General features: G+C 43.9%; 1 protein-coding gene across 12 annotated transcripts in view; it reads left to right on the top strand.

The window, feature by feature from the left end:
• Positions 1–27588, top strand: part of LOC129854315 (tight junction protein ZO-1-like) — a 137950-nt gene that overhangs the window by 68074 nt on the left and 42288 nt on the right. For all 12 annotated transcript variants that reach the window (XM_055921223.1, XM_055921221.1, XM_055921219.1 and 9 more), the window contains one exon: positions 26076–26132. In XM_055921223.1, coding sequence (XP_055777198.1) covers positions 26076–26132 — 57 coding nt within the window. The remainder of the gene's footprint in view (positions 1–26075; positions 26133–27588) is intronic.

Raw genomic sequence — 27588 nt, 5'->3', positions numbered from 1 at the left:
GTTGCCCCTGGATGAGCAGCAGCTGAACACTTGTCACTGAACGCTGGGTGTTTCAGAGCATTCTTGGCAAGGGTGCTGTCCTTCAGCCTGTCCAATGCCATATTCTATTCCAGTTCCACATGGCTGTGTTGCATACTACTGTGAAATAAGCACCGTGGTGTTTGTCTCTGTCTTGACTTGTATGATGGCTAGCTAGAGCACCCAACCTCTGCTCAAAACCGAATGGGTCAAGAGAGGGACTGGAATGGAAAACGTCAAAGATGGCTGCTCAGAATGCACAAATTTTTGGCGGGACAAATTTAATTCAAATGCGCCTTAAATGGCCTGCTGTGATGTAGTATTATTGTTTCTTTCTCTTTGAAGTCATAGATTTATACAGCACAGGGAAAAAAAGACCCTTGTTGGAAGTGTCTTCCACCTTGTTATTTGGTCATGGGTTGTTAAGGAGAGGGCAACCTGCTGTTATGTTTTGGTAACAATGATACTCTAATGAAGTGCTGCACTTACCTTATCAGTGGGTATCGGTCCTATAGATACCTTTGTGTGGAAGGAATCTGAAGACTGACGGGCACAGCAGAGGCAGGTGGGGGGGGGAGAGAACAACATACCACGGAGGGGAGAGGGGGAGATGCACTGCCTATATAATCTGAATCACATGGAACCTCCTTAAAAAAAAGACCATCTCTCACCCATAATCACAGCATTACATCCTAGAGATATGGGGGTGCCTTTAACCTGTCTAGCCCCGGGGTTCCGCTAGCGGAACTCCTCCCACATTCCACTGAAAAGGCAGAGTGCGAAATTCAAAAAATATTTTTTAGAAATATTTAACTTTCACACATTAACAAGTCCAATACAGCTAATGAAAGATACACATCTTGTGAATCCAGCCAACATGTCTGATTTTTTAAATGTTTTACAGGGAAAACACAATATATATTTATGTTAGCTCACCAACAAATAGAAAAAAGCACAGACATTTTTCACAGTACAGGTAGCATGCACAAAATCAACCAAACTAACCTAGAACAAACCAAAGAAACCAAGAAACAACTTCATCAGATGACAGTCTTATAACATGTTATACAATAAATCTATGTTTTGTTCGAAAAATTTGCATATTTCAGGTATAAATCATAGTTTACATTGCGGCTACAATCAGAAATTGCACCGAAAGCAGCCAGAATAATTACAGACACCAACGTGACATACCGAAATACTCATCATAAAACATTTCTGAAAAATACATGGTGTATAGCAAATGAAAGACAAAGATCTTGTGAATACAGACAATATTTCCGATTTTGTAAGTGTTTTACAGCGAAAACATAATATAGCATTATATTAGCTTACTACAATAGCCTACCACACTACGCATTCATTCATCAAGGCACGTTAGCGATAGCAATAGGCACGTTAGCGTTAGCGAATAAACCAGCAAAATATATTAAATTTCACTAACCTTCATAAACCTTCCTCAGATGACAGTCCTATAACATCAGGTTATACATACACTTATGTTTTGTTCGAAAATGTGCATATTTAGAGCTGAAATCCGTGGTTATGCAACGTAGCATAACGTAGCATAACGTGCTAACGTAGCATCTTTTTCCCAGAATGTGCGGATATTTCTATTAGACTCTCACCTATTCTGACCAAATAGCTATTCATAAACATTACAAAAAAATACATGTTGTATAGGAAACGATAGATCCATTAGTTCTTAATGCAATCGCAGTGTTAGAATTCTAAAAATATCTTCATTACAACATAAGACTTAGTTGTGGTAAGGGAATAACCAAAACCTGAGCGCAAAGCTACTAGTACACAGTTCGACAGATATATGAAATAGCATCACAAAATGGTTCCTACTTTTGCTGATCTTCTATCAGAATGTTGTACCTTCGGTCCTTTGTCCAGAACCGTCTTTGTTTGGATTCAGAACGTTCTTTTTCCCTCTTGAATTAGCAAGCACACTGGCCATGCGGCGCTAAGCTCTCCAACGTCAACAAAGTCAAACAACGCAACACAACTAACGTCCTGAATAAATTTCAATAATCTAATGAAACTAAATTGAAAAAAACATACGTTAGGATGATATTGTAACATGTATCAAATAAAATCAAAGCCGGAGATCATATTCGCCCATAACGACTGGTTTCCAGTAGGCAATAACAGGTCCCAACACGCGCCTTGCAGAAAACAGAAAATGGGGGACACGTTGTTCCAAGAGGGCTTATTCAACGTCAGACAGAGATAAGCAACTCATTTTTCCTCTCACTTCCTCTTGACATCCGGGTGAAGGTGTATGACGTGCACGTATAGTCATACGTATCATGCCCATTTATAGGCAGTCACTTGAACAGAACATAGATTTCAGACTTTCCACTTCCTGGTCACAAAGTGTGCTGCCAAATGAGTTCTGTTTTACCCACAGACAAAATTCAAACGGTTTTAGAAACTAGAGAGTGTTTTCTATCCAATAGTAATAATAATATGCATATTGTACGAGCAAGAATTGAGTACGAGGCCGTTTAAATTGGGCACGTTTTTCCCCAAAAGTGAAAACAGCACCCCCTGTCCTCATCAGGTTTTAAACTGTTTGCAGTCTACCATTATTTTCTTCTCACTGCTTTCTATCTGTGATCCCAGAATAGTGGCTAGATAGAGAATTGAGTTTGACAGCTTGAGGGTTCTTACAGAATTCCTAATCTATGGTTTGCCATAAGTACCAAACACAGCTGTAGACTAGATTCAATGACAGAATTTTCTCTAGAATCTAGGAGTGATACCACCGTGTGTTGGGAAAGATTAATGACCCCACATGTTCTCTCATTGCCTCAGACAGGCAGACTACCCAGTCTGCCAGTATCCTGCTCCTGGTGTATGGTGTGTTGTTACTGGTGTGTCTGTGTGAGTAAGCTGGCCGGATAATTACAGGGATCATGAATGGGGGAGGAGGGATGGTTGATATTGTGGTAGTGGGACTGACTGGGACTGTCGTGGTGTTTTCACAGGCAGGGAGCACACAGCAGAGAGAGCAGGTCTGTCTCTCCCACCCCCCACCTCCTGCTGAGTCAGTCGACTGATACTTATCTCCCACAATCACACTGGTGCCTGGTCCCTGGGTTTGGGTTCCAGGAAAGGGTGCCTGCTCTCTGCACGCACCAACCAGCATCTCAGCATTTCTGTTTTGACTCCTCAACAGGAGAAACTGCGGTTTCTGTAGCTACCCCAGTTTGCGTGTTTGGTTTGTAAAATGGTAGATTTGATGTCCCTGCCGCTCCCAGGCCAGCCAAGCCACCCATCCTTGCCTTGTTGGCAGGTCAGATCTCTGAGGATTTATCCTCAGTCAGGAACCACCAGCAGCACAAGGGATTTGACACAGGCAAGGCTGGTTGTTTTTGTGTGTGAATAACTGACTGACTGCAGCTCAGAGCGTTGAAATAGTCATCTATGGCTTATACTACATTTTTTTAGTCACTCGTTCGGGAAATGATCATGTTTTTGTTATGTAGGTCACCTACCTGCCACATTGCTGGAGCCCTCTTCACAGTGCAAGCCCATCCTATTTTGCTTTAGTCATGAATTATTGTACGATGACGTACAATATTTACATATGCATGTCATTACAATGGTCATACTTCAACCATAGGTACCCGTGTTCATAGAGTTGTTTATGGAATATTCACTACATTTCATACATGTCGACTCTGTCCTGTGTGTCTGTTTTATTAAAACATGCCTTGGTACTGATCAGACTAAATCAGTCTCAGGCGCAGCTGCACTGCACTTTCTACTCCTCTCACTCTGTCTCCCCAGCACACTTTGGAGAGTGTGTGTGTGTGTGTGTCTTCAGTGTTCTTTTAGTTTGTCTGTCCCCTTGAGCAACTCTGCCATGTTTACCTATTCCTCCCTTCTTCTCTCACCCTCCTTACGACGTCCACATGTTTCCCAGCCGAAACAGTTAGTGCATAGACTGTATTATGCTTACGTTTTGGGATGTTTGGGGGCGCACATCTTTTTTCTTGAAGCAAGCCGAAGTCGGTAGCTAAAGTCTACGCCCCTTCATCTGTGATTGGTCAACAGTAGAGATTCTTCAGTAAAGTCTTGGTTGTCGTTCAACGAAAGACGGCTCATTTTCGTGGTTATTTTTTTAATTTGAGAAATACTGCACCAAACATCTTAGTTAGATGTAAAATTGCACAACTAAGATCTCCTCTGCAAAAATGCCAAAATGAAGTGAGTTATCATAGAATAATTTCAACTGTTTTGGGAAGGTGTGTACTAGCTATGCCATCTCAATATGGACAAACGGTACTATTGCCGCGTTTGTCTTGTTTTTCAAGTGAAGGTCTTTTTAAGGGAGTATGTGAGCACACTTGTTTGGAATTCGGCTAGGCGCCAGCCGAGCTGAAACTAGCTGACGCCTTTACTCTTCCCACCTTCCCCCTATCCTCCCCCATCCACTGTTATTTTGTGTATAAAGTCTGACTTAAGCCTTTCTGTCTCAGTACACAGAAAAAATATCATTACTCCAGCCCCGGGAGCAACTGGGGTTATGTTGTTAAATTGCTTCATTAACACAGCAAAACCTAAGCCTTCTATTTTCTACTGTTCAACTCTACCCTCTGAGTTTTACTCCACTGGAAACCGCTTTCAAATGTTATATCACCATTTGTGAAATTGTAGAATTCACCTTTTAAGTATACGAGTTGTAATTTCTCAGAAATATTATTTGAGGTTATGATCGTTTTCCAGTAATACAGTTACAGTTCCTCAGGAGAAAGAATGTAATCTTTGCTGTCTTTTTCTATGCTCCAGTGTCCTGTTTATATCATCTACAAATTAAATTGTCCATAATGACAGATTATACGTACAGTCAGGAAAAGGATTCAAACAAGACCTTCCTGCCACTGATTTTACACACACACACACACACACACACACACACACACACACACACACATACACACACACACGCACACAAAACAACCCTGTTGTCTGTCTTTGACAAATAGCTATGGCAGACAAGGTTTGTTTTGTGGCTTGCGCTTATAGTTATACTTTGCTCACAATGCACACACAACTCCTGGTGAGTTTTGATGGTGTACTTGACTGAGGCCATAGTGTGCACACCATATAAGAAACCCTTGTCACATCCTCTCATTTAGCCCTTTTAAGGTGGAACCTGAGTGTTGTCTGTTCTCTATCACATCTCTCTCTCAGGATCCCAGCCCTTTGATTCAACATACAGTTGAACTCAGAAGTTTACTACACCTTAGGCAAATAGATTTAAACTCAGTTTTTTGCAATTCCTGATATTTAATCAGAGTAAAAATTCTCTATCTTAGGTCAGTTAGGATCACCACTTTATTTTAAGAATATGAAATGTCAGAATAATAGTAGATTTATTTAAACTTGTATTTCTTTCATCACATTCCCAGTGGATCAGAAGTTTACATGCATTCAATTAGTATTTGGTAGCATTGCCTTTAAATTGTTTAACTTGGGTCAAACGTTTCGGGTAGCCTTCCACAAGCTTCCCACAATAAGTTGGGTGAATTTCGCCCCATTCCTCCTGACAGAACTGGTGTAACTGAGTCAGGTTTGTTGGCCTCTTTGCTCGCACATGCTTTATCAGTTCTGTCCACAACTTTTCTACAAGGTTGAGGTCAGGGCTTTGTGATGGCCACTCCAATACCTTGACTTTGTTGTCCTTAAGCCATTTTCCCACAACTTTGGTAGTATGCTTGGGGTCATTGTCCATTTGGAAGACCCATTTGCGACCAAGCTTTAACTTCCTGACTGATGTCTTGAGATGTTGCTTCAATATATCCACATCATTTTCTTTCCTCATGATGCCACCATTCCCTCCTGCAGCAAAGCACCCTCACAACATGATGCTGCCACCCCCGTGCTTCACGGTTGGGGATGATGTTCTTCGGCTTGCAAGCCTCCTCCTTTTTCCTCCAAACATAACAATGGTCATTATGGCCAAACAGTTCTGTTTTTGTTTCATCAGACCAGAGGACATTTCTCCAAAAAGTACGATCTTTGTCCCCATGTGCAGTTGCAAACCGTAGTCTCAAACCGTAGTTATGGCTGTTTTGGAGCAGTGGCTTCTTCCTTGATGAGTGGCTTTCAGGTTAGGTGGATATAGATACTTTTGTACCTGTTTCCTCCAGCATCTTCAAGGTCCTTTGCTGCTGTTCTGGGATTGATTTGCACTTTTCTCACCAAAGTACGTTCATCTCTAGGAGACAGAATGCGTCTTGGCTGATTTCTTTTGATTTTCCCATGATGTCAAGCAAAGAGACACTTAGTTTGAAGGTAGGGCTTGAAATGCATCCACAGGTACACATCCAAGTGGCTCAAATGATGTCAGCCAATCAGAAGCTTCTAAAGCGATGACATCATTTTCTGAAATTATCCAAGCTGTTTAGGGCACAGTCAACTTAGTGTATGTAAACTTGTGATACAGTGAAATAATCTGTTAACAATTGTTGGGAAAATTACTTGTGTCATGCGCAAACTAGATGTCCTATCCGACTTGCCAAAACTATAGTTTGTTAACAAGACATTTGTGGAGGGGTGTATGTAAACTTCTGACTTCAGCTGTATAGTCGTTGTCGTCCCCCCCTCCCGTAACTTCTATGTTGTAATTAGTTCATGTATGATCAGATACTGGGTCTATGCCTAGATTGATTAAACTCTAGATAAACTCAGCCTCAATCAATCAAATGTATTTATAAAGCCCTTTTTTACATTAGCAGACGTCACAGTACTTATACAGATACCAAGCCTAAAAACCCAAAGAGCACCCAATGCCGATGTAGAAGCACAGTGGCTAGTAAAAGGCAGGAACCTAGAGATGAACCAGGGCTCTTGCTAGATGTTGGTGTTATTAATTAAGGTTTATTATTATTATTATTATGCATGTACTACTCATTAATGCATACATGTTTTCTCCCTGAGATGATAATTGCGTCTCCTCTGAAATGCAGGGTGGGAGAGTAACATGGTCGCCCGGCCCCTAACAGTAACCAACTCATTAATTCAGTAGATGTGGGCCAGGCTGAGGCCTACAACATGGCCATTGTGACTGAGAGGCTCTGAAAGCTTGGGAATTTCTCTGAGTGGACTTGGCTTCTTGTTTTAGTGGGGCTGGGCCGTGTGTGTGTGGGGTGGAGGCCCAGCCCTGCTGGGGTAGTGGGCTGGCTGGCCCATGAAGACTTCCGCATGCTTCAGTTCCGCTGGCTCCTATCCGAAATCGGGTAACTGAACGAGTGTGCTCGCATACCTTCGACCATCGCTTGAAAAGACCTTTACTTGAAAACGATAAATGCAGCAATGATATTGTTTGTCCCTCCTAAGACGCTGTAGCCAGTATACACGTTGTGATGTATAAGTTCGGACGACTTCGGCTTCCGAACTTTGACTTGCCTCAAAGATTTTTTGTGTGCACGAACAGCCGAAGAAACCCTTGCTGAAGGCCAAAACAAACAAACGTCACAAAATGTTGTCATAATATATGCACAAACTATTTTGGATGGGAAGCTGCTCTGTTGTCCACTGTACTGTAGGGACAGGCACCATCGCTCTCTGGAGGCCAACATGGTCAGCCTCAAGGACCCTGCTGAATACACCCTTTGTTTTACCACCGTGTGTGTTTTAAATCCCAGTTTAAGAATGGTGACATAGGAACGTTTTGTCAGGGGTCGTGTTTGGGTTTAGTTCCATAAGACAACACTAGCAAACACACCCCGATCCCCAGTCACCGTTAATTAACCTCCCTTCGTTAGTCCCTGCCTCATGTTGCTCATTCTGAAAGGCTCTCCAATGCCCTATTCTCTAGCAGGAGATTTTCCTCCTCCTATGGCTGATTTGTTCGTGGCTTGCCAATTACTGCACCTCTGATTGTGTTTGATGGGAACAATGGCTGTATGGTTGTTGTATTTTTCTCAGTTTTTCACGACCAACCCAAGCCTGTTCTTTCAAAAGTTTCTATTAGTGTCCTGTGATAAGTAAACTAATACAGTAATCTCCCTGAGTGTTACAATCTCTCGCTCTGCATGTTCTCATACTGAGCTCAGTATTTCCAGTGTTATCAAAAATAGGAAAAGTGAGAGAGAAGCTAGGGAAAGCGATAAAAGGAGGGAGAGAGCGAGAGAGCTGGGCCTTGGCTTCTTATCAGCACATTCCTGACCTCTGTTAAGTTGTGTTCTGTGGCAGGGCTGATAGCTGTGTGGCTAGTGATTGGCTGAGTCCAGGGCTGATTTACAGACTCCTGTGTGATGGCAATGCCAGATTTCCTGCTGCCTGCATGGGCCTGGTTATCGTCCCTAACCTCAGCGCAGTCTAATGGGTCAGACACAACATCAGGATTGTCAAACGTTTGCCTGCCAACAGTACGTAGCACATCTGAACAGAGTGTCGGCAGTCAATCTCTTTTGTGTTCACACAGCAATGCCCTTTAAGTCTTCAACCAAGTCGTCAAATTCTCCAAACCAGATTGTGGCAGAAGCGTTGTTTGGCAATGCATGTCCGTGTGTGTTGCTTTATGGTCATGTCAATGTTAGCTAACTAGCTAGATGTGCTAATGTTACTGTTGTTCTACAAAGCCCTTGTTGATACTAGCCAGATGGCCACAGCTAGATAATTAGCTAGCAAGATGTCAAAGAAAACATTTAAACTCTCCATAATCTCACACAGCCCATAGATATGTTTAGCTAGCTGGCTAACATTCACTAGCTAACTAGCTGTTGTGCTAGCCAGGTAAAGTAAAGACACTGCATTTACTCTTGGTGGCCAGCTACAGGCTGCTTCATGGAAACTAATCCATTGTGATTTAATTATGTTACTAGCTACAGTGGCCAGATAGCTAGCTTGCTAAAGCCGTTAGTGTTGTGTGCATTGTGCTGCACTTACCACTCCAATTTGATGTGACTGCATTGCTCAGTTAGCAAGCTAACGCTAGCTAATAAGCTAGAGCACATTTATCAAATTGAACAAAAAAATCCTTCAAGCACATCTTCTTAACTAGATGTAAAAGCTGTAAAGACTCTAGAAAAGCTTTATTGTTTTAGTGAGAACAATTCTGATGAAATACCATTTATAGAAGTTAAAGTAAAAACCCAAACCGGTCTGTGCATCAATACAGGTGTATATAGTAAAATACTGTATACCGTCCAGCCCTACCAGTTCATTAGATACCTTTTTGACAGTGATTACAAGTGAAGTGCAGTATGTGTTTGAGGAAGTGGCTCAGTGGAGCTTTACCCCTTAGGCTCTGATATTGCTGCTGAACAGAGCGGAGGGTGTTTGTGGGGAAAAGTTTGTGTTCCAAGTGAAGTTCATCATGCTCCATCCCTACTGCTGATGGCAGAGAGAGAGGACAGTTAGGCTCTGGTTGAGTGGGGATGACTTTGCTGGTGGGCTAGCTGGGAATGATATGCTAGGCCTACTGTATCTCTCTGGGTCACTGGGTAGCACTGCTGCACATCAGGGCTGTGAAAGTCTCTTAGAGGAAATCATCCTCATTTGTGAATGGTTACAGGATCGGAAACGTTTGATTCTAGTTTCTACTTCACAGTAGGGCCGTTTTAAATATGTTTTCTTCTTCTGAAATGCCTTCTTGAACATGTGCACTTTATTGTGCCATAAATACAAACTTGTATGGAATCTGTAAATATTAACAAAACATTTTTAATCATGAGCCTAGTTTAGCCAATTAGAAAGCACAAAGCTATATAGGGAGAAAGACAGGATTTTTCCTGGCTAGACATGATTGGCTGAGGTAATGCAGGGTTTGGACTTGCCGAGAGATGAATCCTGATTGGTCTGTCATGTCACAGGCTTCTGTCTGTAACAGAATGGGAGCTTCCCTGGTCAGTATACAGTGCATTCTGAAAGTATTCAGACCCCTTGACCTTTTCCACATTCTGTTACAGCTTTATTCTAAAATGTATTACATTTAAAAAATCCTCATCAATCTACACACAATAACTCATAATAACAAAGTGAAAACAGGTTTTAGAAATATACTAACAACAAATTTGTATATTTCGAAAAATTGTGCTCAGGTGCATCCTGTTTCCATTGATCATCCTTGATGTTCCTACTACTTGATTGGAGCCCACCTGTGTTAAATTCAATTGATTTGGACATGATTTGGAAAGGCACACACCTGTCAATATAAGGTCCCACAGTTGACAGTGCATGTCAGAGCAAAAACCAAGCCATGAGGTCAAAGGAATTGTCCGTAGAGCTCCGAGACAGGATTATGTCGAGGCACAGATCTGGGAAAGGATACCAAAACATTTCTGCAGCATTGAAGCTCCCCAAGAAACATTGGCACTCCATCATTCTTAAATGGAAGAAGTTTGGAACCACCAAGACTCTTCCTAGGGCTGGCCAACCTGAGCAATCAGGGGAGAAGGGCCTTGGTCGTGGAGGTTACCAAGAACCCAATGGTCACTCTGACAGAGCTCTAGAGTGCCTCTGTGGAGTTGGGAGAACCCTACTAAAGGACAGCCATCTCTGCAGCACTCCACCAATCAGGCCTTCATGGTAGTGGCCAGACGGAAGCCACTCCTCAGTAAAAGGCGCATGACAGCCCGCTTGGAGTTAGCCAAAAGGCACCTAAAGACTCTCAGACCATAAGAAACAATTGAAACCAAGGTTGAACTCTTTGGCCTGAATGCCAAGCGTCACGTCTGGAGGAAACCTGGAACCATCCCTACGCTGAAGCACGGTGGTGTTAGCATCATGCTGTGGGAATGTTCTTCAGCGGCAGGGAGTGGGAGACTAGGCAGGATCGAGGGAAATATGAACAGTGCAAAGTACAGAGACCCTTGATGAAATCCTGCTCAGGACCTCAGACTGGGGCGAAGGTTCACCTGCCAACAGGACAACGACCCTAAGCACACAGCCAAGACTATGCAGGAGTGGCTTTGGGACAAGTCTCTGAATGTCCTTGAGTGGCCCGCCAGAGCCCGGACTTGAACCCAATCGAACATCTCTTAAAATAGCTGTGCAGCGACGCTCCACATCCAACCTGACAGCTTGAGAGGATCCGCAGAGAAGAATGGGAGAAACTCTCCAAATACAGTTGTGCCAAGCTTGTAGTATCATACCCAAGAAGACTTGAGGCTGTAATTGCTGCCAAAGGTGCTTCGACAAAGTACTGAGTAAAGGGTCTGAATACTTATGTAAATGTGATATTTCAGTTTTTTTGTTAGTAATAAACTTGCAAAAATGTATAACCTGTTTTAGCTTTGCCACTATGGGGTATTGTGTGTAGATTGATGAGGGAAAAAATAAATGTCATCCATTTTAGAATAAGGCTGTAACGTAACAAAATGTGGAAAATGTCAAGGTGTCTGAATACTTTCCAAATGCACTGTATATCTTTGCTACCGCGGATGTTATGGAAAGATATAGCTGTGGACAACTGCAAAAGTGTTGCTACAGCTCTCAAAAACTTTGCTGCACTGAATTTAACTGGTGCTATCGACCGGATCTCAGTTGGGAGAAGATTTAAGTAGAGAAGACTTTCTAGAGGACAATGTCATGCTGATGTGATCATTAGCATGTGAATACTTAAAGAGATGGGTGGGGCTAATGTTTAAGAGGGTGTGAACGAGCTGAATGGGCGTAAACAAAGGAGCTTTCTCGCAAGAGTGGAAATCTTAGCAGCATCTCAATGTCATGTCTCATAAGTGTATCAACTTTCAAAGCATCATGTTTCACAAAATTTGACTTAAGCTCATGTAGAGAAATCTGGTATATTGACCTTAGCAACGTAATTAGAGCAGTACAAATGCATGTTTTATCATACCCGTGGTATACCACGGCTTTCAGACAATCAACATTCAGGGCTCAAACCACCGAGTTTATAATGACTAGTTAGAGGGTAGAGGACAGGGCGGTCATCAGACTGTCATCCTCTGGAAGTTACAGGGGTTAAAGCCAGGCAGGATTGTCTCTGTGCTGCAGTCGCCTGATGTAGGAGCAGAAATATCATATGTTTCTAGTTCTTCAACTGGCCTGGTATTTGAATGAAAACCGTTCCCATTTCCTGCTGCTGGAGACCAGGCAGGTCACCCAGAGCTGCCACTCACCAGCCCAGATGTGAGAGTAAAGGAGGATCAGTAAACAACCGAAGGCTCAGAGCCTACAGAGCCTGAGGGAAGACTTCTGTTATTAAATCCTCCTTAACATTAAAGACAGCAGTACACAGCCAGCACGCGCCATCCACAAACAGTGTTGTGTCCCACAGGCCATGCTCCTGGGTCTGACATCACACTATGAGCAGCAAGTGAAGGTTACCATGGAGCCTCATACAGTAGCTATTCACGTGGGGTTTGTGTCTGTTCCGACTAGTCTTTTCCAGCTTATCTATCCTGCCTTTGTGAGAGACAGCATGGACCTTTGAGAGAGAGAGGAACATGGTAGAGATTTACTTTTTAATCCTGGATGCCATGGATTATAGGTTTTGTATTTTATTCTGACTACCGTCAGATATTAGTGTGTCCGTCATGTTTGCAAAGCAGAAATCCCCAATGAGAGCTTGATGATGAGTGTGACAGGGTGAATTCTCAGGGTATGAGCTGAGTGAGTCAGTGCTGGTTGAAATTAATTGACTCCAGCATGTTTTAGTGTGTCAGCACATTCAGCAGCGAGGCAGCAATGTATCATCAGCCTGCTGGCTGTCCCCTCTCATCACACCTTAGTGGGACTCGGTCTGCTGGGACTTCTTTCATTACTGGGTAGAGGTGCGTTCAGCTACTGTCCTCACTGCCAAACTTGAAAGGCATATTTTCTGTGTTTACCTTGCGCGTGTGTTTGCATATAGTGTTGTACGTACATGTTAATTTGAGAAACGGTGTGACTCCAGAGCACTGCGTGAAAGTGGGGTTGGTAATGTGTGCATTCCTCTCAGCCAGACCATGTGATTCTCTGTGTGTGTGTGTCACAGGGCAGAGGATGCAGCTGCATTCTGGGCCCTCCTTCCTCTGGGATCCAGCTAGAGGACAGATAAGGTTGCCATGGTTACACGTACCCACGGTAACATCACGAGGAAAAGCTGGCTGCTGGTACATGCTGTGGGTGTTGCCCACGTCTGATTGGCTGACGCTTGCCTTCACTATACTCTAAAATTCTAAAGCCAGTGTGATGGGTCTGCAGGGCCTCTCTCCCTCTTTCTCTCCTTCTACAGAGCAGGCACACAGGCTATTAATAGACTGATTGTGGAAAAAAACTCCTAACCGGATTAAGCATTCTTTTCTTTTTTTCTACTACAGTTTTTTTTTTTACATTTCCTTTTAGTGCAGCAGGCTAATATTGTCTGAGCGGTTGAGTTGGCACTACCATTTTAATTTGACTAGCAAGATAAAAGTAGTAATAATTTGGGCTACCTTGCTGTTGAGTACATCAGAGCATAGATGATCCAAACCAATGTAAAGGGAAGTGTTCTCTTGTCTCTCCCAGTATTCATCAGGCTTATGAAATGATGGGGGTTTTACCTTACGCAGTACACACATCCCAAATATTATGAGGAGGAGCTTAGGGAGGGTTATGTCATAGGAAAGCCTGTGGTGTCATGTCATCCCCTCGGTACAGCTCTCTCTGCTCTGGAGCCTGTGTGTGGTTGGCTGATAGCAGCCTGTTATTTGTGGAATCTGTCACATCTCCTGAGTGGAGCAGTGATGTACAGCCCATTACAGAACGCCAGCCAGCCAGAGGGCTGCACACAACCCAAGGCACCAGGCACCCCTCCTCCTCCTGAGCTACCACATATTTGTTCTCTCTATACCTCACCAGCTATGTAAATCCTTTATATAAGTCTATGTGGCTAAAAGCGTAAGCATGCATCAGTTTGGTTGGTTGGCGGCTAGCCTAAGTCGGCTAGGCGAACCGAATGAGTGTGCTCACATACTCCCTTAAAAGACATTCGCTTGAAAAAAAGTGTCAATAGTACTTGTTGTCCATTTTCAGACACCGTAGCCAGTATACACTTCCTTAAAATATTCAGAATTAATTGAAGATGACTCGAGTTTAGTCGCACAGTTTATCTAACTATGATGTTTGGTGCGGTATTTCTAAATGAGAAAATGTGCATAAAAACGAGTCGTCTCTCAACAAAGACTTTACTGAAGAATCCCTACTGTTCACCAATCGCTGACGGAGGGGTGTGGACTTCGGCTACCGACTTCGGCATGCCTCAAAAAAACTTTTTTTGTGTGCCCGAAGAACCGAAAAATCCCTTACCAAAGTCCAAAACAAACAAACGTCACGTCGTCATTATACACTGCTCAAAAAAATAAAGGGAACACTTAAACAACACAATGTAACTCCAAGTCAATCACACTTCTGTTAAATTAAACTGTCCACTTAGGAAGCAACACTGATTGACAATAAATGTCACATGCTGTTGTGCAAATGGAATAGACAACAGGTGGAAATTATAGGCAATTAGCAAGACACACCGAATAAAGGAGTGGTTCTGCAGGTGGTGACCACAGACCACTTCTCAGTTCCTATGCTTCCTGGCTGATGTTTTGGTCACTTTTGAATGCTGGCGGTGCTTTCACTCTAGTGGTAGCATGAGACGGAGTCTGCAACCCACACAAGTGGCTCAGGTAGTGCAGCTCATCCAGGATGGCACATCAATGCGAGCTGTGGCAAGAAGGTTTGCTGTGTCTGTCAGCGTAGTGTCCAGAGCATGGAGGCGCTACCAGGAGACAGGCCAGTACATCAGGAGACGTGGAGGAGGCCGTAGGAGGGCAACAACCCAGCAGCAGGACCGCTACCTCCGCCTTTGTGCAAGGAGGAGCACTGCCAGAGCCCTGCAAAATGACCTCCAGCAGGCCACAAATGTGCATGTGTCTGCTCAAACGGTCAGAAACAGACTCCATGAGGGTGGTATGAGGGCCCGACGTCCACAGGTGGGGGTTGTGCTTACAGCCCAACACCGTGCAGGATGTTTGGCATTTGCCAGAGATCAACAAGATTGGCAAATTTGCCACTGGTGCCCTGTGCTCTTCAGATGAAAGCAGGTTCACACTGAGCACATGTGACAGTCTGGAGACGCCGTGGAGAACGTTCTGCTGCCTGCAACATCCTCCAGCATGACCGGTTTGGCGGTGGGTCAGTCATGGTGTGGGGTGGCATTTCTTTGGGGGGGCCGCACAACCCTCCATGGGCTCGCCAGAAGTAGCCTGACTGCCATTGGGTACCGAGATGAGATCCTCAGACCCCTTGTGAGACCATATGCTGGTGCGGTTGGCCCTGGGTTCCTCCTAATGCAAGACAATGCTAGACCTCATGTGGCTGGAGTTCCCCAGACCTGAATCCAATTGAGCACATCTTGGACATCATGTCTCGCTCCATCCACCAACGCCACGTTGCACCACAGACTGTCCAGGAGTTGGCAGATGCTTTAGTCCAGGTCTGGGAGGAGATCCCTCAGGAGACCATCCGCCACCTCATCAGGACCATGCCCAGGCGTTGTAGGGAGGTCATACAGGCACGTGGAGGCCACACACACTACTGAGCCTCATTTTGACTTGTTTTAAGGACATTACATCAAAGTTGGATCAGCCTGTAGTGTGGTTTTCCACTTTAATTTTGAGTGTGACTCCAAATCCAGACCTCCATGGGTTGATAAATTTGATTTCCATTGATCATTTTTGTGTGATTTTGTTGTCAGCACATTCAACTATGTAAAGAAAAAAGTATTTAATAAGAATAGTTCATTCATTCAGATCTAGGATGTGTTTTTTTAGTGATCCCTTTATTCTTTTGAGCAGCACAAACTCTTCTTAACTGTTTTGTCTGGGAAGCATGCGGACGCCTTTAGTCACATCTCTATTTTGGGTCTTCAGGGTGCCCAATATAGAAACCAACTCCGTTGCTCTTAGCTACTCATTTTTCCATGTTTTTTCTCTGTACTTTGGCCTTCCTCCTGTAATTCTCCAGCTTGTGTTATCCACTGTAGTCCTTCTATTCAGTTCTTGTAGGATAAATACGTTGCTGTGTTGAGCAATGAGCTGCAGCCTTCCAGCAGTAAGTCCAGTCAGTGGCATTGCCTTGTAAGACAGCTGTCAGTATGAAAATGTCCAGTAATACAGTGGGGGTCACTGGTCCTGTTTTGTGGACGTCTGTGGGTTTTGATGTCCACTGTTCCACACACAGCTCTTCCAGGTGTTTTCTTCCCACATGGTTTGACCCACTCACATCAAAAAGAGAGCCCTGAAAACTGTTAGCTGCGCTGGTGTACTAGGAGCACAGTACACTGCTCCTCTGAATCATTCCCACCGTTAAAGGATTAGTGTATATAAAATGGATTAAGGCGTTGTTTTTAGTGTGTATTGGGGTGGGTGTTTGTGTCTGTGTGACAGAGAGAGTGTTTATAACAGCACCTGTGTAGAGCAGTGCCCAGGGAGTTGACAAAGATTTTCAAGGTAAAGCAACATCTAGTGTGATCATTTGGCCTTAGTATAAGAAGGAAATATATATACAGTACCAGTCAAAAGTTTGTACACAATTACTCATTACAGGGTTTTTCTTTATTTTTACTATTTTCTACATGGTAGAATAATAGTGAACACATCAAAACTATGAAATAACACATATGGAATCATGTAGTAAACAAAAAAGTGTTAAACAAATCAAAATATATTTTAGATTCTTCAAAGTAGCCACGCTTTGCCTTGATGACAGCTTTGCACACTCTTGGCATTCTCTCAAACAGCTTCACCTGGAATGCTTTTCCAACAGTCTTTAAGGAGTTCCCACATGCTGAGCACTTGTTGGCTGCTTTTCCTTCACTCTGCGGTCCAACTAATCCCAAACCATCTCAAATCAAATCAAGCTTTATTTGTCACATGCACCGAATACAACAAGTGTAGACCTTACCGTGAAATGCTAACAGTTAAGAAAATATTTACCAAATAAACTAAAGTAAGAAATTATAAAGAGTAACACTATAAAATAACAATAACGAGGCTATATACAGGGGGTATCGAGTCCGTGTGTGGGGGTAGAGGTTAGTTGAGGTAATTTATACATGTAGGTAGGGGTAAAGTGACTATGCGATTGGGTTAAGGTCGGGTGATCTGATGCAGCACTCCATCACTCTCCTTCTTTGTCAAATAGCCCTCACACAGCCTGAAGGTGTGTTGGGTCATTGTCCTGTTGAAAAGCAACATTATAGTCACACTAAGCGCAAACCAGATGGGATTACGTATCGCTGCAACATGCTGTGGTAGCAATGCTGGTTAAGTGGGCCTTGAATTCTAAATAAATCACTGACAGTGTCACCAAAAAAGCACCCTTACCCCATCACACCACCTCCTCCATGCTTCACGGTGGGAACCACACATGCGGAGATCTGTTTACCTACTCTGCTTCTCACAAAGAAACAAAATCTCAAATTTGGACTCCAGACCAAAGGACAGATTTCCACCAGTCTAATGTCCATTGTTCCTGTTTCTTGGCCCAAGCAAGTATCTTCTTATTGGTGTCCTTTAGTAGTTAGTAGTGATTTCTTTGCAGCAATTTGACCAGGAAGGTCTGATTCACACAGTCATCTCTGAACAGTTGATGTTGAGATGTGTCTGTTACTTGAACTCTGAAGCATTTATTCGGACTGCAATTTCTGAGGCTGGTATTATCTTCTGCAGCAGAGGTAACATGGTCTTCCTTTCCTGTGGCGGTCCTCATGAGAGCCAGTTTCATCATGGCGCTTGATGGTTTTTGCGACTCCACAAAGTTCTTGAAATGTTCCTTATTGACTGATCTTCATGTCTTAAAGTAATGATGGACTGTCGCTTCTCTTTGCTTATTTGAGCTGTTCTTGCCATAATATGGACTTGGTCTTTTATCAAATAGGGCTATTGTCTGTATACCACACCTTGTCACAACACAACTGACTGGCTCAAATGCATTAAGAAGGAAAGAAATTCAACAAATTCACTTTTTAACCTCTAAAGCTGTCTTCAAGGCAAAGGGTGGCTACTTTGAAGAATCTCAAATCTAAAATACATTTTGATTTCACACTTTTCTGGTTACTACATGATTTCATATGTGTTATTTCATAGTTTTGATGTCTTCACTATTATTCTACAATGTAGAAAATAGGAAAAATAAAGAAAAACCCTTGAATGAGTAGGTGTGTCCAAACTTTTGACTGGTACTGTATGTATAATATATCGTAGAAATAATGTACCCATGGTCTACAGCAGATTTAGGTGGCAGACTAGGCCTACACGTTTCTATTTGGAAATCAGAAAATCTGGAGCACTAGTGCAGGGGTGTGTGTGTTTTGATTGTGACCTAGAGGATTTCCCTTCAGGGAAGTACAATTGTGCCGTGGAAGGGAAGTGAGCTCGTCCTCTGTCGTTGAATACCAAACCGTTGCAATGCAGAATTACATTTCAATGCACCACAATTATGTTTTCAATATCAATCATTAGCCTACCAGTATAATATTTGCATTGATGTTCTGGTTAGATTGCATTCATTTTGATTGTATTGTTTTTGAGAGCCAACCAGTCATGTCTGACAGCCTGGTTGCTGGGCAGACTTGATGTGTTATGCAACGTTGTTTTGTTTCCCCAGTCTAAATACCTCTATTCATAGATAGTCTACCCATCCATTACTTCTGTGGTTCTTTAGTAAATTATAACCAAACACATCCACACTGTAGTTAGTCTTTATTTGGGCAGCAAAATATGTATGGCTGATTTAATGCCCTAAAATAAGATTATGACTTGATCGTCTAATTGTACCTTCAGCCTCCATAAGCGGTTAAGGCAGGTGCTGGCTAGAACTCTGTGTGGTAGGCTTATGGTGAAGAACACCACTACTGGCTTATATGGTGATGCAGTGCAGATGCTGCTGCATAGGGAATAGCTAGGGTCTGCAGCTGTGTCTCTGTCTATGTGTTAATGTGTGTACATCCATATCACATGTTCCAAGCCCATGTTGACTCTAGAACTGGCTTTTATTCCAGGAGTGTTGTTGTGTGTCTGGTCTTCATCTAAAGATGACACCCATTGAGCTATAGGCCTCCCCTCTGGCAGACAGACAAGACAGACTCAGGAACTCTTATTTTCTTGATCAGAACTAGAAACCTGGTCCACTCTTTCCTAAATGTGCATGTTCTATGTTTGAGTAAGTATTGTATCACACTGACTTTATGGCCTTTGAATAATTACCATATGTAATGTTTATACACCATTTTGCCTCATGTAACACGATATTTTGTAATTTGAGAAATCTGTGGGATTGGCCGAATTGTTTTACCTGGTCTTGTGTTTTGAATATGATTAGTTATGTTTCCAAGGAGCTCTTTTTTTTTTTTTTTTTCATCCAGGGTATTTTCTCTCCAAGCTGAAATTATTCCTTGAAAACAGGAAGGGAACTCAACTTCCTGTGGGTTAATCCTGCTATTGGTAGCTTCCTGTTCCATACAATCACGACCAGACAGACACACTGACCTAATGCTCCATAAGGATTTTACTTCACAGCAACCTTAACATTAAAGTCAACCATGTTTGTGTTTAGATTTATCCTTCCTATATGAAGTATACACTCTTAAAAAAGGTTCCAAAAGGGTTTTCCAGCTGTCCCCGCAGGAGCCCTTTTTGGTTCCAGGTAGAACCCTTTTGAAAGGGTTCTAGCTGGAACCCAAAATGATTCTTCAAAGGGTTCTCCTATGGGGACAGTTGAAGGAGAGCATGAAGACTACTAGCTATAACAAATAATGCTACAAAAACCTGACCAAACACCAAAGCAGCTGTTGACAGTACAAGGGCACTATGTTGGCAGTGACACTCCCATGTTTTTGATTCCATAAAGGGATGATGACTAATAGTGGACTGCGACACGTAATCAAGGAACGCAGAGATCAGAAACTTTCTCCTCTCTCCCTGCGTTTGCTCATGAGATCAGTCATAACAGACCACTTGACTTAACCTCATCGCTTGGTCTCATCACGTTTGGTTTCTCTTGCTCTAGTTAGACACCTGACACTGAAAATAGTTGTTAGGCTACTGTTTGTGAATTTCCCTCGTATGCTTGCATGGGCCTCTGAATGAGAAATGAGCTGTCTAGCTAAATCTGGAACTATTATACCTCAGTATTGTCTGAGTCATTATTATTGCCTATTGTCCTTTTTGAAATGAAAGAATACAAATGAATAGTGTTCATGAAAAGTGAGAGCTAGCTAGCTACCAGCTCGAACTGTTAGTTCCCCACTTCTTCGTTGTATTTACAGTGGAAGGAGGAAGTGACCATAAAATGACTAAAACGGGCCTCCCCGTTCAAGTCAGTGTTCTGTAATTCTATTTCTATGGAGGTGACCTGTCCCATGCTTCCTCACGCCTTTTTGTCCTACTGATTATCCTGCACGATTCCAGATTCTCTGAGTGAAAAGCACAACTGTAATCATCATGGATAACAGGAGTTATTTATAGCAGCTTGTCTTCCTTCCAGCATGGGGGAGTAATGAGGAGAGAGCACAAGAGCACAGTCATCATTTAATGAGTGAGGTAGCTAACCTTCTCATCCACATCTAACACTCTCAATTGCTAATCACACACACACACAGAGCACCATCGCTAGACAGAGAATCAGGACGAGGGAGCTTGTTATATACCAAAACACTACAACACATAGCATGAAAGAGTCCCAGTCCTACTGCTGAAAGCTCTCTGCTACAGGTTATTTCTGGGCTGTCAGTAGTATGGCCTGCACTGCGTTGTGTGTAGTCTTTGAAGCAGGCCGAAGAAGGGCTGAGGCTGCTGTCTCTGGGAGGGCTCAGTAACACAAAGATCCCCTTTAACCACAGATCAAGGCTCAGGCTGTACACTGGGCTGTCCACACCTGCCTACTCTTTGTTTCTCAACAGGGCCCCTCTGGCCATGGCTCAAGTCTGACTAAATGTGAATCATGGTATAAATATACCAAACACCCCCCTCGTAGTATCAAGACACTCATTGTTTTATGTAACTCTAATGTGTTTTTGAGATGAGAGAATCACCGTTTTGGGGGTATTTGTTCCTGTCATATTTGTTCTGGAACATCAGACGTTGTTTAGCTAGTCATTTGCTTTGGCCCTATGCTACAAGGCTTAATATTCCTGTAACAGTTTCCATCAGATAGTATTGTTAGCATTTGCTACATGAGTCAAATGGGTGAATGCAAGGCTGTGCTGTCCTGGCTGAAACAATATTCACTCCCAGTGTTCTCCTACTGTTTATGGCTGTCTAGGAGGGCAGAAAAGATCCCAGTCAGGAATTTGGCCATCTGCATTTATTTTCAACAGGAATGCTAATGTTCGATGGTATTGTTCTCGGTATTCAATGTGTAGTACCAATGCGTATCATAGCAACAAGTTCCACTGGCCTTTTTAAATAGTGTCCCTGCAGATGGCCTCTTCAGGATTGTTCCCAGCAGTAGAACACAGCAGCAATAGCACATGTCTTTTTATGGCTGGAACAGCCATGCGTAATGTCCTCAGATTAGGACCTGATTTCTGCAGTGTTCTCTCTGTACCAGACCCTGTTCTACACTCTACTCACACTTCACAACAAGCTGTTTAATCGGTGCTAAAGATTATGGTGAATCATTTAAAAAGATAATCCCATCCGAGGAGAAGACGAGAGCAGAGTTTAGCCGCACTGGGGTCAACAGTCCTCTCCTCCTGACTCACTAACCACCCTTCTCTGACAGAGGCCTACCGATAACCGTTATGCCCTGCGCCCTCATGACCGGTACTGCCAGTCACACAATACCGATACGATAACGCCCTTCCCAGTCAGACACGTCCCACTACTAAGGCCACCCTCTGAGTCACCACAGCAGTGAAAGGAAAAACCACGTGAGTGGAAGAGGGAGGAAAACAATGGACGTTGGAGGAGATTCTTCAGCGCGTGTGTGTGTGTGTGTGTCTGCACTGTCTACTAACATCTGGGCCCACAGCTGGAAGGGGGTGTGTGAGGGGGAATGGCTAGGGTAAGTGCAGTGAATTATAAGCCTTCTTCATTGTCTCAGGCTCCCGTATTTAGGGAGAGATCAGGCATATATTGTTAATGCTGTGCGTTGATACTGCTGGGAGTAGTTTGCTTGTGTATGGGATAGAGACAAATCTCTTAAAGCTGTGGCCAGATCACATTTTAAATTGAATGTATCCTGTGTATCCACTTACTGGCCATACAGAGTATGCATGTCAGTTACTTCCTTGCTCCCTTCCTGTCCACTTATAGCTTCAAATAAAATCGAATCACATTTTATTTGTCACATACGCATGGTTAGCAGATGTTAATGCGAGTGTACCGAAATGCTTGTGAAGCATAGTTTCCTAGGAACGCGAAGCGAGGCGGCCATCTCTGTCGGCGCCGGAAATTGTCGTGTCGTGTTCATCCTAAAACGAGGCCCCCTTGTCACATGGTCCACAAACGGCATGGACATTTTTCTCAAAGCATGGGGCCCCACTGTCTGCTTTGCAGTGTACTGTTGGCAAAATGAATGACCTTCAGCCTTACAAACACTTGACAGGAATGTGGGGTAGGGGGGGCGGCTTTGGCTAAATGGGTCAGCCCCCCCCCCCCCCCCCCCCCCCAGATAATGGTGGTCCGAATGTGGGAGTCTCAGGGGCAGACAGTGGGAGGGAGGTGCAGCACAAACCCTGCCTGCCTGCGCTAATTATGGACATGAATAACATCCACATTGAGCTGCCATGAAAATTAGGGTCAAGGGGTTAACTGTGTTCATTACAGAGATATGGGGAGTTCAAGAGAACACTTATATACCCACACCCTGGCAAAACTACCGTACTGTACATACCCACACCCTGGCAAAACTACCGTACTGACATACCCACACCCTGGCAAAACTACCATACTGTACATACCCACACCCGGGCAAAACTACCGTACTGTACATACCCACACCCGGGCAAAACTACCGTACTGTACATACCCACACCCGGGCAAAACTACCGTACTGTACATACCCACACCCGGGCAAAACTACCGTACTGTACATACCCACACCCGGGCAAAACTACCGTACTGTACATACCCACACCCGGGCAAAACTACCGTACTGTACATACCCACACCTGGGCAAAACTACCGTACTGTACATACCCACACCCGGGCAAAACTACCGTACTGTACATACCCACACCCGGGCAAAACTACCGTACTGTACATACCCACACCCGGGCAAAACTACCGTACTGTACATACCCACACCCGGGCAAAACTATCGTATTATCAATACATACACCCTGACAACACTAGCCCTTCTCCTACCTACACACTGACAACACTAGCCTTCTCCTACCCACACCCTGACAACACTAGCCCTTCTCCTACCTACACCCTGAAAACACTAGCCCTTCTCCTACCCACACCCTGAAAACACTAGCCCTTCTCCTACCCACACCCTGAAAACACTAGCCCTTGTACCCACACCCTGACAACACTAGCCCTTCTCCTACCCACACCCTGAAAACACTAGCCCTTCTCCTACCTACACCCTGAAAACACTAGCCCTTCTCCCACCTACACCCTGAAAACACTAGCCCTTGTACCCACACCCTGAAAACACTAGCCCTTCTCCATACCCACACCCTGACAACATTAGCCCTTCTCCTACCCACACCCTGAAATCACTAGCCCTTCTCCTACCCACACGCTGACAACACTAGCCCTCCTCCTACCCACACCCTGAAATCACTAGCCCTTCTCCTACCCACACCCTGAAATCACTAGCCTTTCTCCTACCCACACCCTGACAACACTAGCCTTTCTCCTACCCACACCCTGACAACACTAGCCCTCCTCCTACCCACACCCTGACAACACTAGCCCTCCTCCTACCCACACCCTGACAACACTAGCCCTCCTCCTACCCACACCCTGACAACACTAGCCCTTGTACCCACACCCTGAAAACACTAGCCCTTGTACCCACACCCTGACAACACTAGCCCTTGTACCCACACCCTGAAAACGCTAGCCCTTGTACCCACACCCTGAAAACGCTAGCCCTTGTACCCACACCCTGAAAACACTAGCCCTTCTCCTACCTACACCCTGAAAACACTAGCCCTTCTCCATACCCACACCCTGACATTAGCCCTTCTCCTACCCACACCCTGAAATCACTAGCCCTTGTACACACACCCTGACAACACTAGCCCTCCTCCTACCCACACCCTGAAATCACTAGCCCTTCTCCTACCCACACCCTGAAATCACTAGCCTTTCTCCTACCCACACCCTGAAAACACTAGCCTTTCTCCTACCCACACCCTGAAAACATTAGCCCTTCTCCTACCCACACCCTGAAAACACTAGCCCTTGTACCCACACCCTGACAACACTAGCCCTTCTCCTACCCACACCCCGACAACACTAGCCCTTGTACTCACACCCCGACAACACTAGCCCTTGTACTCACACCCCGACAACACTAGCCCTTCTCCTACCCACACCCTGACAACACTAGCCCTTCTCCTACCCACACCCTGACAACACTAGCCCTTGTACTCACACTCTGACAACACTAGCCCTCCTCCTACCCACACCCTGACAACACTCAAACTGAGTCAAACAGGATTTCTGAGTAAAAATAAATGTTGCTGGTCATGTTAATCCTGTAACTTCTTAGTCATATAATATTAATAAAATATTCCCAGTCTGGCCATTCCAGACATGTTAGTATGAAAGAAGGCTATGCTGTGTCACTTATTGTGAACTCCATGGCTGTCTCCACCCTGCTTCTCAGCTCTCCCAAACCAACATCTCCATTTCTGGGCCCGGCACCAAATACCTGGGACTCATATTTGTGCTGTCTTCACCAGGTCCACTCAGCATTAGCCAGACTAAACATGGAACTGTCTAGAGCAGACTGTAATAGTCCTGATGATGATTACTGTGATGATGAAGAGGAGGTTGGTCATAATGTTGTTAGGTGTTTGCTTGTTTTTCTTTTTCTTCTCCAGCGCAGCTCCTCTGCATTAGAGCAGCCGTATCATTACAGCTAAATGCCTGGATACCAGAAGGGCTTGTTGTGCATCAGTCTTCTAAAAGTGGATTTGTGGGTGCAGAGCTGTGATTTAAAGCTGCAGGCCAAAGGGCAGTCACGGGTGGAGCAGTACTGTGGGGAGGACAGGACAGAGGACAGTGTTAGACCCAGAGAGGGAGTGAGCTGCCTGTTTGTGTGATGAATCCACCACCACTGTCTGTCTGGTCAATGGTGTTTATTTTGTAGTGTTACTGTTAGCTTAATCCACACTGGCAGGCAGCACTGAGGTCCAGGTAGACCTTGCTCACCTAGAATGAACCTCAAAACAAACTGAAGATTGTCCATCTTTTTATAGCAAACAAACATTCACTTGCATTGTGAACCAGATTGAATCTGTGCGGGCTGTCTACTCTGTGCAACACACGTCTATAATGTTTGCAGATTACACTTCACATTGGTACTCACAAAAGTGCAAGCAATTCCAGGGTCTGTCTCACCCCCAGTGATGCAGTAACACGGACATGTGGGAACCAACGGTTGCGAAGCTGCTGTTGTGTGTGCATGTCTGCGTTTTTGTAACACTGCAGTGGTGACATCCCAGTGGTCTGTGGTGCAGTCAGTCAGTGTTTGGGGTATAATGGTCCTCAGGCTTTCTCCTCTCTCTGTCAGTCCGCTGGGTACCCAGTAAAGAGCATTGCCCTCCAGGCAGCCTCCTCTCAGCATGAAACCCAGACCATCACAAGTGCTCTGCAAACGGAGTGAGCACATGATAGGCTTTTAAAACCGTGACTGAGTATCCAGCCACCCAGAGACACTCCGAGGTCTACCAAAAGTTCAATCTCTCTGTCAGCCTTTAGAAGAAAATCCTTTCCTTTTGAGTATCTTTTTCCTACCCTGGCGCTGCATACATTACCCCCTGTGGACTTTTACCCTGGTTCGGAATGCTCATTATCATAGTGTTAACCACGTACCCTCATTACCCTAATGATGATAGTGACATTTCTCTCCCTCTCTCCCTGTCTTAGAGCGCAGCGATGGAGGAAACTGTAATATGGGAACAGCACACAGTGACCCTTCACAGAGTAAGTGTTTTACCTTTCTCCGTTTCTCTCTCTCCATTCCTATGTAGCCCTCTCCATCCCTACATCATCCCTCTGTGCCGGGAAGGCCAGCTGCAGGATCAGGAAGTGTGCTGATGGAACACACAATGGGCCTAGCATACAAATGTCAGGAAGCTGCGGTGAGGAAGAGAGAGCTATGTAGCGTCCTCTTCCTGTGTGTTTCTCTTCCTGTTGGCAGCCAGCCCCATGACACTCCAGGATCACAGGGAATACTGTATGTTGTGTAGACTACACATGAACTGGTCTATGTGAGTACCTACGGCTGGGAATTGCCAGTGACCTCACGATATGATATTATCGCGATACTTTGGTACAGATACAATATGTATTGCAATTCTCACGGTTCTATATGTATTGCGAGTCGATACTGTAATTTGTGTTGCAATTCAATGTTCTGAACATATTGCTCACCATATGTCGGCTGCAGAGGGTTAGCCATGAGAAAACGTGATCAATCATGGAAATAAAAGTGTGCAAAAATAACTAAACCAAATAAAATACTATTGCGATAACTGTCAAAAAGATACGATATGTGGTCAAAAATAATATCCGTATATGTAACCGTAGCATTCTTTTTCCTGCCCATCACTATTAGTACCCTATATAAATATTTGTCTTTTTTTATTTTATTTTTATCCATGGATTTCATAATTTTTTTAAATTAGAATTAAAGTTCACTGACCATTGTACTATGTTGCCAATTGCCAATACTTTTTTTTGTCTGAGTCTCAACTTACTGTTGAGAGTTAGAATAGTAAAATACACAAGGTGCAATTTCTACATGTGGTTGTGCATCAGCAGTTTTTCTCTTGTCATGTCACTGTGATGATCGTCCCATGTCCCCCATCACTTGAATTAAAGAAATTATGAATAACCACACACTGACGGTGATTTACGGTTGATGAGAAGCACATTTATTTATTGATAATAATGTGGGTTAGAGATGTCCTCTTGATTGTTGCTGGTCACCTGTAAAAGGTGAGAAACGGTGTGTTTAGAGTGAGTTGGGAGCGCCGGCCGTTAGTTCTGCAGGAAAACTCTTGTTGTGCTGCATCTCCCGGTTTGAATATAGGCTGTTTCTGGTCATACATTAAGTGATCAAAAGTACAATGTGATATTGTTTGCTAATTTAAAATGTGAAGGTAGATCGTCAGAAATGTGTATGATTACCTTGTATTTCCTTGTTTATTGAAGACGGTTCTGTTCATTTCCTGTTCAGAGAATTGACGGGCAGGTGGGGTGCGTTAGTGCTCATATCCCCAAAGTCTAGTTATTCATTAACTATGGTTTAGGACAGTTATTGAGATATGTGCTGGTATATATTCAAGTATGTTTATGATCTGAAGGACGTTTAGATTGTTATTCATGTCTTTTGAATGTTAATTGATCAGTGTGTGGAACGCCTTGTTTTTATTGG

This window comes from Salvelinus fontinalis, chromosome 4 (genome assembly GCF_029448725.1).
Source record: "Salvelinus fontinalis isolate EN_2023a chromosome 4, ASM2944872v1, whole genome shotgun sequence".
In the NCBI taxonomy this organism is placed as follows: Eukaryota; Metazoa; Chordata; class Actinopteri; order Salmoniformes; family Salmonidae; genus Salvelinus; species Salvelinus fontinalis.
The sequence above is the reverse complement of the archived record's forward strand: the minus strand, read 5'-3'. Positions and strand labels throughout refer to the sequence as shown.